We start from the raw sequence: 15644 nt of genomic DNA, 5'->3' as shown, positions 1-15644 counted from the left end.
TGGCTTCTCTCTCACTTACCAACTTTACATCTCCCTGTATGGCCCCGGAAGATGACTGGTTAGCCAGAGACGGGTAAGATTCCTCAAGGGAGGAACAATCTAAGACAGGCACAGTCGCAGGGGGGCCATCAGGTGAGAAATTGGGGATCAACAGAGGTGAGGCTCAGAACCTCACCCCCCCTGTTTTGAGAGAAATCTTCTGCATCTGTGGATGTTTTGTTGCCCTTGTCTAGCCTGGATTAACACATAGTCTACAGGCACACACATGATCATCTACATTTGCCCTCTTACAGCACTAAACTATGTTTTCTACCTTTATCTTGCATCCACCTACCACTTCAGCATTTTATTAAACATAATAATAATAATAATAATAATAATAATAATAATAATAAGGGAGAAATGTGGGATTCACATATAAATCAAGTATAAAAATCAAACGAATATTCATATTTGACCTGATTGGTTATAGTTCATGATGCATGATCAAAACCGAAAGTTTCTGTGACGACTGCCCTTGCACTGTTCACCATGTAGGAACTTATTCACTATGTAAGAATTTGTTCACCATCTAAGAACTTGTTCGTTATGCTTCAGAAGATTGGAGACTGTTGAGAATTAGGCTTGGGGTTGATTAATGATTGTGCACTGAGTCCCCTATACAGAATTTTATTGTTGTTAACAACCATTTGATCAATAAATATGAGAGATGCCCTCTCAAAAAAAAAAAACAAAAAGAATGCCTGGCATTTTCACCAGTGAGAACAGCTAGGTAGGGGCTTTATAGTGATGATGTATGATATAAGTGAAATTCATTTTTTCAATTAAAAAATATTTTTAACACACAAAAACCTCATCCCCAAGTCAATCTACCTCAACCTTACTCGTGACAGCTCAAGGAGGATCTGGTTTTCTTTGCATTCTCCCTGTTTGGGTTTAGACCATCACTTAGACTTCTTTCGTCCAAGCTTTTGGGCTGCAGATGCCTTACCTGGAATCGCTCATCAGTCTCATTCTCTCCGATCTGTCTCAGCAGATCCCCGCTGGCTTGCCCAATGCTTCCGGCCGCAGTCAAAACTGTCTGTCGAGGCTATAAACAAAGAACATATACTGGTTGGAAAGAAAATGCACATCCTCTGTGGTGCCATCAGACACGGCATTGCGGGGGCAGGAGTCCTGCAGGACTGGCTCTTTCTGCACCTCAATGAGAGTCTCAGACTCTTTGCCAAACAGGAGACAGAAACATCCTGGTGAAATTTGTGCAAGAAAATGCCTGACATCTCACACACCAGCAATAGGTGGGATAGATTTGAAATGTTCAATTAATGGGTCTCATTCAGCTGGTTGAAAGGTGATGCACACGTCATGGAAATTAGGGTGCAAACTCACATCCCTTTTAAATGCATATTTGTCATGTGTGTTAGTTCTGAGGTTGCATCTAACCAGGTGCCCCAGAGTGGGAGGTAAGGGAGCCCTGTAACAACCCCCAGCAGGACGGAAGGAACAGCTCAGGGAGCAAGAGGATGCACCTGTCTCAGAGAAGCTGAGTGACTGCTTGCCCCAAGAGCTCACCTCTCCAGAAGTAGGCTGCACAGCTTTCAGCAAGTCTGACACTGCCCCAGCGAGGGTCCTTGCGGCTCTGAGCAAGTCCTCCCCACTGCCCACCTCATCGTCCATGAGGGCTGCCAACAGCTTCACACCCTTGGACATCTCCGTCAGGTTGGAAGAAATGGTGGTGATCGCACACCCCACGGCTGTGTAGTCGGTGTCTGCAGGGTCACCTGGGAGACAGAGAAAGACCATCACTGTCACAGGAGTGGGGTGAGCGGAGCGAAGAGCCGAGCAGGCAAGAGGGGAGTGGCCTCGGTGCTGAGCTCACCACTGCCATTCGGCAGGATCAGACAAAAGCCTGCACATGCACAGTGAGATGGGCGTCTTCCTGCCTCCAAGGTGCCGCTCCTAACAGGGCCTTTCTCCTGGAGGGCTCCTATATTGAAATACTGAGCACGGGTGCTCTTAATATTCCAAAGGGAGTCTCAGGACCTCACGCCTTTTTCAACAGGCCCCTGTCAGCACTTAGGGAGGTCAGCTCTGCTCCTCAAACACTGAGATGTGCACAGTCAAGCCAAGATATTTCCTGGCTCTCACTGGACAGTGCAAGGCAGGGAGTCGTGCACTGCCAACAGACTCCCTTCAGACAAGGTAGAAGGCAGCACTTGGGATGGATCTATTCATTCAAACATTTTCAGACTAAGTTCCCAGAAGGGGGAAACTAGCCTCAATATACTTTGAGGCATGTCCAACATGATGACAAACAATGGGAAGAGTGTACTAAGTGTAATTTAATGACAATGCATGATACAGACAGAAAGGAATGAGATGTTCCCCACTTTTCTCCTGGGTCAGTGGAAGGAATGCCTGAAGTGCTCAGAGTACCTAAAAATAAACTATTCTCTCATAATAGGAAAATCTGTTGCTTCAATCAAAGAATGAGAAATTCTTTTTGAGACAAAACCCCCGCACCCCACAAACCACAGAGGGACTTACCGGCAGTGAGGTTAACGACCGACGCCGTCCCAGCTGTGATGGCATCGACTTGAGAGTGGATTTCGTGTTTGGATTCGTCCACCTTATTCTGAACCCATACCCTAGACGCCTACAAAACCAGACAGCATGACACAATACTGCACAGCATCACGCAGGGGACCCACGAAGTCATACCATAGAATGAGACCAGCATTTGGGCCACACTCCTCTTACTGGGGCAGCACCAAAGCCCTTAAGTCATCTTAAACAACGTCTTTCATGGGCCTCTTGCTCATTCATTGATGCTTAATGGCACATAAATTGTCAATGTTTCTTAAACTGTTTCAATTTTTTGAAAGTTTCAAGGTCTTAGAAAAATTCTATGTGGCTTTATTTAGTTAAATCCAATTAAAAAGTGAGAATTAACGTCTCATAATGATATTGTATGGTAACACCAATTTTTGCTAATTTTCACCTTGATTTTTAGAGAACAGGGTTAGAATTCGGGTGTTTCAGCTCATGAATGTTCTCTGCCAGCACAGAATTTGTCTTTTGTTTACAACTGAATGTTATATAGATGTGGTATCTTTCCTGGAAGGGTTTGTGGGGGCAGGTAGTCAACCCCATTCTGTAAATTGCCTAGATTCGCACAGCCACTGAGCAGTGGAGCTGGGATTTGAGCCCAGATTATGTGACTCTCGGGTCCAAGTTCTTAGCCCTGAAGGGGTACTACCAACACCCAGTAGCACCTCACAATTCTCATCCTTTGGGTGCAAGCTGGAGACAGAAACTCAACATATCTGGAAAAAAAACACATGAGTTTCCCTTCACCTCCTGGAGAAAGATACACCTAGCTGAATCCAGATAGAATGCAAAACCCTGTTTTCTTCCAGGACAGACTCTGAATAAAAATCACAAACAATATTTACCATATCCTGGCCAAGAGGTGGCAGTGAGTCAAGCTCACTGAGGTCATCCTGGGCCTGCTGGACAGCATGCATGCTCGTGTTGATGGTCCCCATGAGGGCCTGCTGGGCTGAGGTCTGCAAAGGCAGGGGACACAAGGTGGTCATGCCACACTCCTGGGACCGACATGGCCATCTACACAAAACAAGGCGGGAGTAAACTCTGGGCTCAGGACAAAGTGGCCCAGGGTATGTCTCAACAACTGCCCAAACCACCTCCCATTTCAACCTGGGGGCTGGAAATAGATAACTGCATTAATAGAATACTAAATATGAGTGTTTGCAGTAGAGGGATTAAAATCAGAAGAGTGTGGAGAGCTTAATTAGCTGACAAGAAGGTTCAGAAAGTCTTTGCAGAGGAGCTAAGGGATCTAGTCCTTGAGTGCCAAGGACAAAAATCTCATTTATAGGAAACACGTGTGTCACACCAGAACTCTTCTTGATAAATAAAGGATTCCACCCAAACCTAAAATCAACATGCTTCTTCAGAGGCAAATTGCTTCTGGGCCTTCAGGCTCTTCAGCTTATTAAAACTTCTTGCCCAGTAGCACAGAATTCCTGGAGGCCCAAGAGAGGCCCTCAGCAGGCAGACCAGCACAGTACAGGGAACCAAAGATCCACGTGGGGAAAGTGTGGATCACTACAGGCCTGGTCTATTTCTAAGACTCTCCGAGGGTATCTAGGCTAATTAGCAGCCTGATGCTGCTTAACACAGAGAAGCAGGGTTCTAACTCTAAATCGCCTGTAATGTGGACAGGCCACTGTTTCTCTTCCAGACCCAAAGGACACCTATGCTCCTAGACAGGGAGTTACCAGAGGCGCCCAATTAAAAGAAAGCACAGGGGATTGCACAGCTGAGGAGCCATGATTCAGATGGCTAGCCTGAGTGTGGATGACATGCACAGCCTATCACCATGTCTGGTGGCCCTCCCTACACACCGGAGGTGGCTTACTGGTGCACCATGCCTGGGAAGCCTCACCAGTGGGGGCATGTGGCCTCGGTGCATCTGTCCAACCATGACCTGCTGCTGCGGCGAGGGCATGCTGCCAACGTTGAAGGTCTCGGGCCCGCTGGAGCCAGAGCGCATCACGGCCGGAAGAGCCACTGAGCCATGCTCTGCCTTCCCGGTCCGATTGAACTGCTGTTGCAAGATGGTGGACCTGCGGGGGACAGGCAGTTTGGTCACTGAGCAGAGAAAGGCAGTGATAAGACCACAGATCTCACCAGTGTTTACTGCTTTATGCTATGGAGGCCTATTTAAAAGAGGTATACACAAAACTGTAAATGAAAAAAGCATGAAAATGCTCAAGTAGAAGAAGCCTGAGATGAATCTTTTCATAATTAGTAATATAAATAACCACTCCCAATTTATTTAGTAAGCTTATGGTATTACATAATCAGTTGCTCTTAAAACAGGTATCCCCATAACAATGATTTTCCAGGTGTGAGTGAAAGTTCTAGGTACAGTGATCTATTTGGTAGATCCTACCTGAAAGAGCATTAATTCAACAAGTATCTACCACCTACTAGGTGCTTTTCTAGGTGTTTATCCTTAGCTTTAAGGGAGAAGTGTAGAAATGAATTTAAAGGAAATCTTCCACAGCTCAGCTCCCCTCCCCCAGTCCAAGGCCACTGACCAAAGGATGTTTTAACACCTTTGGAGGCTTGATGATGTGACAGATATTTCAACTAAAGTCTGGAAGACTCCTAGGGCATCCAGTAAAATCAATTATCAATTTTTTACTTGTTATTTTCTTAGAATGAAAGGTGAGTACAAAGGACTTCGAGCACATGAAGGTGAGAAGTCAGAGGATGTCTATCTGCCTCAGTAGCCCAGTGAAGAGACCCCCAGGGAGAGTCTAGGGGAGTCAGTGCATGTGTGGGAGGGGGCAGATTTGGTAAGTAGCTAAACGAAAGGGCAGGGGCCTCTGACCAGCCATCACAGGTATCTCCCTATTGCCCGGGGCAAAGCTCGGGAACCATGCTAGGATACCAAGCACCAGACCACCATGGAGAAACATTCATGTCTGTGGGGGGAGTGGTCTGCGGGGGGGTGGACACGGGGACTCCAGCAGGAAGGCAGCTGCACTCTGAGGTCTCAGCCCATGTCCCATGTGGGGAGGCGTGAAAGGTCTTGGGACAGAGACCTGTCTGGACCACTCTTCTGCTCACCTTGCTCAGATCCCCTGGGATGCCCGAGGCAGTGGGAAGGGGCTGCAGTGGCCCCAGGCAGGGGAGGGTCCCAGCACTCTGGGCTGACACACTTTGCTGCTTTTAGGCAAAGTACAAGCGCAGGGGAGTCCTCTGAGGGGAACAGCTCACCCTGCCAGGAAGCACTAACTTACTAATTTCCATCTAATGGTCATTAATAATTCCAAAGATTTTTAGGTGTTTTGCCAGAGGGCTGCAAGTACTTGAAACATATCACATTAAGTTTGGTTCCAACTTGTGTGACAGTAGGGGACAAATGGAAAAGCACCTTCAAGGTGATTAGGAAGCAAATTGGGAGAAACTGGTACAGAGTGGAAATGTTAGCGTAACAATTACTGTGACTCAGCAAGTTCAATGTGTGGGCAGCTGCTACAATTTGCTGGCAGCATACTGTGGGAGACCTCACAAGATCTGCATCTGACTCCAGGCTCTGCCATCTGTGTGCACCTCAACTACCTTTCATGTGCTCTCGTTTCCTCATCCGTGAGCTGGGAATGATAGTATCGGGTCCACCTCCTGCATAGGGGGTGATGGCTGGGATTTAATAACACAGCATGTTGGACACACACATAAAGTGTAGACAAGAAAACTTGTTATTACAATGCTCTGTTTAACACAGACTACATTTTACATTTAACTATTTCCCAACAAGTTACACTTATTAGATGTTAATTTTAGTCTCAGTTGCCTCATGTATAAAATGGGGCTAAACTGAGACTGTTTTGAATGAAAATGATGATGGAGCCCACAGCAAGCGTTTACACGCCAGACATCAAATAAACCAATCATCAAAATAAAACTTAGAAAGTAGTCCTATCCTTATTCTCATTTCATAGACGAGATGAAGGGGGACAGAGAAAGTGCACAATGTCCCCAAGGCCACACATTGAAAAACAGATTCCAGACTGAACCCAGTCACTCTGGCTCCATCCAGGGTCCATGTTCCTAACCACCTCCTTCGGCCGCCTCATGACACATGTATCAAGCGTGGCATGTAGCCAGTGCTCCATTAACAGCAACCCCTCCACTGGCCAGACCCCTCCCTGAAAAGGTATGAAATTAAACAGAAGCTCACTTTCCGGCCTTTGATGAAAATGATACAATTTTAGAGATTTAAATCAGAAATTCAGAACAGGACTCATGAATGCTCACTGTGTCTAAAGATGGAGTTAAGCACATTTTGTTCAGTTGCTCTCTTAAATACCAACCCCTCCCACCCACTCACAAGACACCCTCAACTCTGATGATGATGTCTGGGCACCACAGTTCGGCTGCTCATCTGTATCGTCGACTATCATCTCCTTCACATGACGGACTTCAGGGCAACGGGCCCCAGAGCGGACACAAGAAACCTGCCCATCTAAGGGGAAGGAAGTTCTTCAGCACTCTTAATGATACTTACTTTTATTTTTTTTCCAAAAGTTACAATCCTGTAGGTATAACAGGCTTATTTTTATTTCTTTATTTATTTCTATTTTGGTATCATTAATATACAGTTACATGAGCAACATTGTGGTTATTAGATTCCCTCCATTATCAAGTCCCTACCATACACCCCATTACAGTCACTGTCCGTCAGTGCAGTAAGATGCTACAGAATCACTACTTATCTTCTCTGTGCTATACCTGCCTTCCCCGTGCCCCCACCGCTACATTATGTGTGCTAATCATAATAATGCCCCTTATTCCCCTTATCCCTCCCTTCCCACCCATCACCCCCAGTCCCTTTCCCCTTGGTAACTGTTCGTCCATTCTTGGGTTCTGTGAGTCTGCTGCTGTTTTGTTCCTTCAGTTTTTGCTTTGTTCTTATGCTCCACAGATGAGTGAAATCATATGGTACTTGTCTTTCTCCACCTGGCTTATTTCACTGAGCATAATACCCTCTAGCTCCATCCGTGTTGTTGCAAATGGTAGGATTTTTTTCTTCTTATGGCTGAATAATACTCCAACAATACTTACTTTTTTGGGGAAACAGACTCTTCTAACATAGTTGACTCCTCATCGCCCTCTAATCCAAATCTGTCTTTACTTTGTTTCTGAGGTAAAACAAGACAGAAATGAAAGTCAGCAGGTCCTGACACAAGAACCTTTTAAGAGACCTTTTAAAAGGAGTCTCACAAGCATAAATATTGAAGTTCACCCAAAATTCCTTGTATGGGAATAAGTGACGGGTGAACAAAAGTAATAATAATAAAAGAACCATTATTTACTATACAGAGATATATAATGTTTTCTGTGTTTATTACTGCACACTTTTATATAGTAAAAATCAAGACACAGATTTAATATTGTAGCTGAACTTGGCTATTTCAGCAGGCTGTATCTTGAAGGCTTAGGAAAGCTGTCTGTATACCACTATGGCATATAACTTCATTCAATTTGGTTTAAAAGGAAACATATGAAAAACTCAAAGAATACTTTCAGACTTTCAGTCTGTGTTTCGAAGGAGGTTGGAAAGCATAACATACCTAGAGAAGGAGATGCTAAGGGGTAGGCTAGGCTCATTCATTAGACAAGTGATACACTACTGGTCATTACCCAGCTGTCAGTTATACAAATTTGAGTTGCAGCAAAATTGGAAGTTCTATAGGTTCTTGAGGTCAAAGACCAAACACTCAAGCCATCGTAACCTCAAAGATGAAATTAGTGAATCAAGGACTTGACACAGGGTTTTTTCAGGTAGCTGCAGCATCTAAACTGAGTCTTTAGTAAAGAAGCCTTGCTTTTCCAATGTGCTTCAGTATGAAATACCTTTTTGAGGATGATGTCAATGTAACCTGCAATCAGCTGGGATATTTGCTCTCCCTCAGTGGTTTGTACTGAATAGTAGCTTTCCTGATATTCCCCAAAATCCTGGAAAAAACAAACAAACCAGCATTAAAATATAAATGGATTAGATATATCAGCAGTTCTAAAGGTGAGGAAGCCCAGTTCTGGACCAAGATGCAGAGACTCATTTTTCCCATTCCTCCACTCCAAATACAACTGAACACCCTAAAATTTGTTCAACAAATAATGGTAAAAGAACTCTGAAAGGTGGCCTGGCTAGGGACCTGAGGAGGACCTGAAGAACCACAATCTGGTGAGTTCTTGGGTTTTCTTTTGTATCCTCTTACCTCCAAGTCGGGTGCTGGAGAGGATTGAAACTTGGAACCTCTAATAGGCAGGCCCTGAAAACCTGCTCCTGACCACCAAAGGACCAGGAGAGGAGAAGCCATCAGAGATGTAAATAAAAGTACTAACCCAGCTTCACAACCTGGGCTGCTGGTCACTGGTAGCTGCATTCCAGCTCCTGCTCTACAACCCAAGCAGGGAGGTGGTCTTAGCCTTTAATAGCTGAGGCCACAGTGAAGCCCTATGCTCCCTGCTCTTGTATCCCATGGTATAAGGAGACACAGGTCTAGTGGCTTCTGCCTCCCCCAACATGGTTGGTCAGTCACCCAGCAAGAGCAGGTGGTCCAGGAAAGTAAGTACCTTCTTCCCTCAGGACAGTGTCAAAATAACAAAGCAGTCCAGAACAGCTCTGCAAGGGCTCAGAGAATCATTGAAACCAAAGCCCACAAAAGTAGGCCAGAACACTATACACTAAATCTAAACAAGGTGACTATCTGCTGAAATAAAAGATTTAAATAAGGTCAAGAATCTCCTAACTTAATAACCAAAATGTCTAGATAGAGTAAAAAAAATCACTACTCATATCAAGAACTGAGACAACCACCATATAAATAAAAAAGGTAATCATTAATGTCATTACTGATATGAATCAGATGTTGGAATTATTTGTTAAGGATTTTAAAGCAGCCACCATAAAAAGTTGCAATGATCAGTTAACAAATTCTCCTCAAAAGAAAAAGGAAGTTTCAACAAACATAAGTCAGGAAAAAGAACTAAATGGAAATCATAGAACTGAAAAATGCAATAACGAAATAACGAAATAAACTCATAGGACAAACTAAATAGTGTGGCGATGACAGAGGATAGGATCAATAAACTTGAAAACAGATTAATAGTATTTAGTCAATCTGAACAGTACAGAGAGAATGGACTAAACACGAGAAAGCAAACAGGGCTTCAGGGTCTTTGGCGCAGTAACAAAAAGTATAACATTCACATCACTGTCCCACAGCGAGAGGAGTGTGGGACAAAAAAAAAGGATTCAAAGAAATAATGGCTGAAAGCACCCCCAAATTAAAGACACACACCTAAAAATTTAAGAAGCTGAGCAAACCCCAAATATAAAGAATACTAAGAAATCCACACCAAGAATTTTTGAAAACTAGAGACAAAAGTTATAAAACCAGCCAGAGAAAAGTAACATATTATCTATAAATGACCACGAACTTGAATGACAGAAAATTTCTAATCTGAAACCATGGAGGCCAGAAAGAAGTGGCACATTTTTCACATGCTAAAAGAAAGAACTGTCCATCTCAAACCCATTATCTGGCAAAATTACCCTTCATGAATGAAGGAGAAATAACATTCTCAGAAGTAAAGCGAAGAGTGTCTGGTATTAGCAGACCTATCTACTTTCAAGGAATGCCTAAAGGAAATTTTCCAAACACAAAGAAAATGGTAACAGGAGAAGGCCAGGAACTTGAAAAAGGAAATATCAATGGGATAGATAAAAATAGAAGTGAATGTAACAAACTATCCTTTACCTCCTGAGTTTTTTTAAGTCATATTTTATGGTTGAAGAAGTTATAAAACCATGTCACATGGTGTTCAAAGTATATAGAAGAAATATTTATTTACACAATTATATTAAAAAAGTGGAGAGTTTAAAGAGGACTAGACTAAATAGAAGTTTTTACACTTTACCTGAAATGGTAAAACATTGACAACACTAGGTCATAATTTCTTATGTATATGGTAAAATCTAGAATAATCACCAAGAACACTATACAAAGAGATATGCTCAAAAATGTTAAAAACAAATAAATATAGAACTCTAAAAAATATTCAAGTAACCCAAAGGAAGGCAAGACATTTGAAAAAGAAAAGAAGGTAAACAGGAAAAAATACATATATATTCTTATACACATGATATGTATATATGATGCCAGGGATCTTGTTCCAGACTTGAAGAATGAACTTCATAAACACTCAAGGTCCAAGAGCAAAGCAGAGGCTTTTATTTAGAGATAAAGCAAAAGAACAGAGCTCCTGGCTCATGCCAGGAGGGGACAAGAGAGTCCTGGGGTGGTGCCTTGTCTAAGCGGTTTTATAGGCAGTTGAGAGACAAAGGGCTAGGGATGTACTTCTGCTAAGTGGTCCCAAAATGTTTATCTTTGAAGAGACATTAAGTTTCTTATTAGTCTTCCTGGTTATTTACAAGAATTTTACTGCTCTGATTTCCTCCCAGGATAGCAGCTTCCTGGTCTGGGAGAGTATCACTGGAGACTGCCTGCTTTGCTCCCAAGGTGGGCTGAGTTATTGTCTGTTTGTTAAAGAATATGTAAAGACAATTACTTTTTAACAAATTGGGTTTTTAAAATGCAATCTAATTTTCAAGACAGGCATCCTCCCTGTTTTTACTACGTGTTTTGGGCTTGCTTGCTACATTGCCCTGGTTGCAAATTATTTGTTCAGGGCTAGAGGAAGAAAAGCAGCACCTGGGTAAAGTCAGAAAAACAAGCTGGGCCCCCAGCAGGCCAAAGCAAATTCCATAATGGATTATCTTGCTTTGTTTTTTTCTGGAAGCCTTCACCCTACTCTGTCTATGCCCATGGTGCCTCGCTCATATATACATACATGTGTGTATATATACATATCAATATTAGCTTAAAATATAAATGATCTAACTGTGCCAATTAAGAGATTGACAGTGAATTTTAAAAAAGCACAATCCAACGCTATGCTCTTCAGGAAACTCATTTCAAATATAGGTATGTTGGAAGTAAAAGGATGAAAGAGGTATCATGCAAATTTAATTTTTTTTTTTAAAGCATGGGTGGCTATATTGATATAAGATTAAGCAGATTTCAGACCTCAAATGAATTTACTACAAATAAAAGAACATAATGATAAAACAATCTCTCCATGAAGACAACAGAGGAATCTTAAACATATAAGCACAAACAACAGAACTTCAAAATACTTGAAGCAAAAACTGGTAGAGATGAAAGGAGAAACGGAAAAATCCACAATTATTGGGAACTTCACTCTCAGAAATTGACAGAATGACTAGACAGAAAATTAACAAGGATATAGAAGACTGGAACACCACCATCAACTAAGAGGATCTAATTGGCATTCACAGAACACTTCACCCTACAGCAGAATACACAATCTTTTCAGGCACTCATGGAACTTTCTCTAAGGATGATCACATCCCGCAAAATAAACCTTAAAATTCCAAGAATTGAAATCACACAGAGCATGTTCTATGACCATAATACAATCAAACTAAAAATCAGGAACAGAAAGACAACAGGAACATCTCAAACTCTTGGAAATTAAATTAAGGCTAGGAGTAGGAAGGGAAAGAAATACTACGTGTGTGGGTAAAATTGCAGTATTTCCAGAATCTCTCGCCTGGTTTTAGTGCATCTCCATACAATGGGTGTCCCAGGGGGTGGACAGGAGTATCCATCTCCATATGAATAGGTAATTACAAGGGCAAATGAGGGCCTATCTGGACCTGAGGGATTGGGTGGGGGCTTCTTCCGCAGCCAGGTTGCCAGAGACACACAGGAGAGCAGAAGTGGACTGCTTGTAAGAAATAAATGGGTTTCATAAACTTTATTTCTCCCTTTGACTGATTTCAGTTTCAAAGGTATTTTGCCCTGGGATTTTTTCCCCCTGGAGTTACAAATGTTACAAGTTTTAATAAAAAAGAGAATAACACTGACATCAATTCTTTCTTTTGCTTGAGGTAGTTACTGTGATTCTTAGCTATTTACTTTTAAAACAGTTTTTTGTTTTCCACAGAACAGTACTTTGAACCTAGTTTAAAAAGACCAATAGCATTACAAATACGTAACAAAACAGATGTTAACCTACCCTACCCATTTCCATCTTCATTTTCCATCTCTCCGAACCCCCAAAAGCAACTCAACTCTTTTCAGTTTCTTTCATCATTTCTTAATAACACATTTATACTTAATTTTTTTTTATTTTTCTCTTCAACAAATTATCCACAGTTTCTTACAGTGGAAGATGAGGGCATAATTCTCTAAGCATGAACACACATTTTTAAGAGCCATGCAAGTACAGCTGTTACAACAGGGAAAGGAGGTATGTTTTCTGATGATTCCTTCCAACTGGCAAGAGTCTATCCATCAATGATCAAATTAGATAATTAATCCCTCCAAGGCCTCTTCCTTAAATCTTTTATTCTGACACCCATTAGGAGATCTTACCTAGATATCTGCAAGCTGGTCTTTCAAGTGTTCACTAGAGCGTAGAATAATGCATTTCAGGAGTTCTGAAGAAATTGACAGATTTCAATGCTTTTTGATTTCTCTTATTGAACTCATAAGTAAATAACTGCCCTATCGATTCTCGTATGTCGGTGTGGCTATATTTAAGGCTACACATTTACTCTCTGCTAAGAGCAAACACTGAGTTTGGGAAGGAGAAATTCAGTGATCCAGCAACAAACACATTCTCCCTACTTTCCATGTATTTCACACTGAGGGTTTTATCATCTTCATCTCATGAAATAAGTATTACCATCCCAATTTTACAGCTGATGACACTAAAGCTCAGAGAGGAGAGGTAACGCGAGCAAGGGCACAGAGCTGGGAAATGATGAGCTGGTTTCCACTACTAGCCCAAAATCTATGCCATTTCCACTACACGGCATGCTCTTGTTCTAGGCAGGCTGGGAAAACACCCCTCAGCAAAATGTCCTAATTTTCAGGAACTTCTAAAACAACCAGAGATAAAAGAGGGAGTCTTTTTATGAGCCTCAGAGCATTAGAAAGTTTCCTTTTAGGGCATGTTAGGGATGGCATAGGAACATAGAAGACTGAGAACCACCCTGTAAATGGCTCTATCTACTTAAGGAAGTGAGAAAGGCTTAGAGCACCAGAGAGGAAATGGCCAAGGAGACCGAGCTTACTGACATCTCTCTTCTGGACCAGTCCCCATCTTCAAGGACTCCCTCCATCTGTCCTTCTCCACACTACTCTCTAAAGCCAGGGAAACCCAGTGGTTTGAATTCTCTCCCCTGATGTCACCCAAGGCCATGTTGGCCCTCTGGCTGCCCGCTGCCAGCCCCTACCAGGGTGAAGCTCTTGGGGGAGGCTGCCCAGCGCTTGACCGTGGTGAGCGGCCACTCCTGCAGCACTTCCTTGGTCTTCTCATCCACACGCATCACTGAGTCCTTGGTGATCCCCAGCAGGCGAGGCACCAGCTTGTTCTTGCCTTTCATCTTTTCCTGAAACAGGAGATACGGAGAGATGGTGTTTTTCCTCTGAATATGCGTGATTTTGCCAAGTAACCAGTGATGTTGCAATGTTTTACCTGGGGTCAACCTACAGACATAACCTGTGAAACAGGCAGGGCTACTGGGAAACCAGGGTTTTGAGACAAGGTGAATGACTCAATAAATTAAAGGAATGGAAACTAAAACAGAAACTTCAGAAGACTGCAAGGATCTACAAAGGTAAGCTTCCTGCAAAGACATGCAGGTTGCCCCCGAAACAGAAACTGCTGAAAGAAGGGATAGAATTGGGAAGACATCCAGAGAAATAGAAGCCCAGGTAAATTTTCTAGTAGCCAACTCAGTGAGTGACAAAGAGGGTTAATGTGGAATTTAAATATGGCACTTTAGCTATATAACTAAAGGTTGGCCAAAGAAAAGTTTTCTCATTACAAAGAGACACAGATCTTTTAAAAATATCTGAGATACATTTTCCATTAGGATTCTTTGTTTTGGTATTTTGCATGTATATCTACTACTGACTATTTTAAAACTCTTTTAAAAAATTTTTGTTATAAGTTTTAACATTTTTTAAAGAAATAGTAATCATCCTTTGAAAATAATGGATCCCTACCCCACACTCATGTGAAAAAAAATTCAAGAGATTAATAATTTAGGAAGAACATACAGGTGGGTATTTTTGTGACTCTTGGGTGGCAAGTGAGTTTTTAGCACAAACATCAAAATAAGAAAGCAATACAAGAAAACATTAATAATTTTAACTACAAAATATTTAGACTTTGATACATCTAAGAGAGAAGTTGGAGAGAAAGAAACCTCACCAGAAATGAGATTAAAAGCAACCTACTGGAGAATAAATATTTATAACAATTACTACAGTAGAAGAGCTTATATACTGTATATGTGAATGGTTACCATGAATCAGCAAAAATAACTGGCAAAGAGCATGAACAGAAAATGCGTTTAAAATAATAAACCAAACAATAAGCAGTTAAATGTTCACTTACATAAAATGGCAGGTTAAAAAAAAATTAATACTCGAGAATTAAAGCAGTTGTGAAGGGGGCCCACTATTAATAGGAGTTTAAAATGGCAAAGTCGTTATGAAGAAAGTGTATCAATATTGATTCTAAGCTACAATAATGTTCCTTCTTTTGACATAGCTTGCTTTTAGAAACTTATTCAAAAAAAAAGTTATACATGTGCGTAAAGATTATGCTGCAAGAAGGCCCAACTAGAGTTTATCACAGCAAAAAACTAGAAATGATCCAAAATTCCAACAACTGGAGATTTCATGAATATGGTATATTCAAATAAACTATTAAAGATCCTGTAATAGGAAAACAGATTGATGGCAAATATATTTCACATAAAATAAAAATGTAACAGTTTATAGGGCATACTACATGAAATAAAATTTCAAAAATACCTTTTCATAAAAATTTAAAATTTAAAAAATAGCTCATCTCAAGTAACTATATTCTTATGCTTTTTGTTAGTCCCTAAATTTCACTTAATACATTTATTTCTATTTTTGTCAGGAAAAAAA

General features: G+C 41.6%; 1 protein-coding gene across 9 annotated transcripts in view; it reads right to left on the bottom strand.

Annotated features, from left to right (window-relative positions):
• TLN2 (talin 2) overlaps positions 1 to 15644 on the bottom strand; it is a 440089-nt gene that overhangs the window by 140842 nt on the left and 283603 nt on the right. For all 9 annotated transcript variants that reach the window (XM_073211939.1, XM_073211935.1, XM_073211941.1 and 6 more), the window contains 8 exons: positions 13934 to 14089; positions 8455 to 8556; positions 7663 to 7739; positions 4472 to 4652; positions 3456 to 3569; positions 2548 to 2656; positions 1573 to 1781; positions 992 to 1090 (listed from right to left, as the gene is read on the bottom strand). In XM_073211939.1, the coding sequence (XP_073068040.1) occupies positions 992 to 1090; positions 1573 to 1781; positions 2548 to 2656; positions 3456 to 3569; positions 4472 to 4652; positions 7663 to 7739; positions 8455 to 8556; positions 13934 to 14089 (1047 nt within the window). The remainder of the gene's footprint in view (positions 1 to 991; positions 1091 to 1572; positions 1782 to 2547; positions 2657 to 3455; positions 3570 to 4471; positions 4653 to 7662; positions 7740 to 8454; positions 8557 to 13933; positions 14090 to 15644) is intronic.

Source organism: Manis javanica, chromosome 8 (genome assembly GCF_040802235.1).
Source record: "Manis javanica isolate MJ-LG chromosome 8, MJ_LKY, whole genome shotgun sequence".
In the NCBI taxonomy this organism is placed as follows: domain Eukaryota; kingdom Metazoa; phylum Chordata; class Mammalia; order Pholidota; family Manidae; genus Manis; species Manis javanica.
This window is presented reverse-complemented; position numbering and strand designations above follow the sequence as displayed.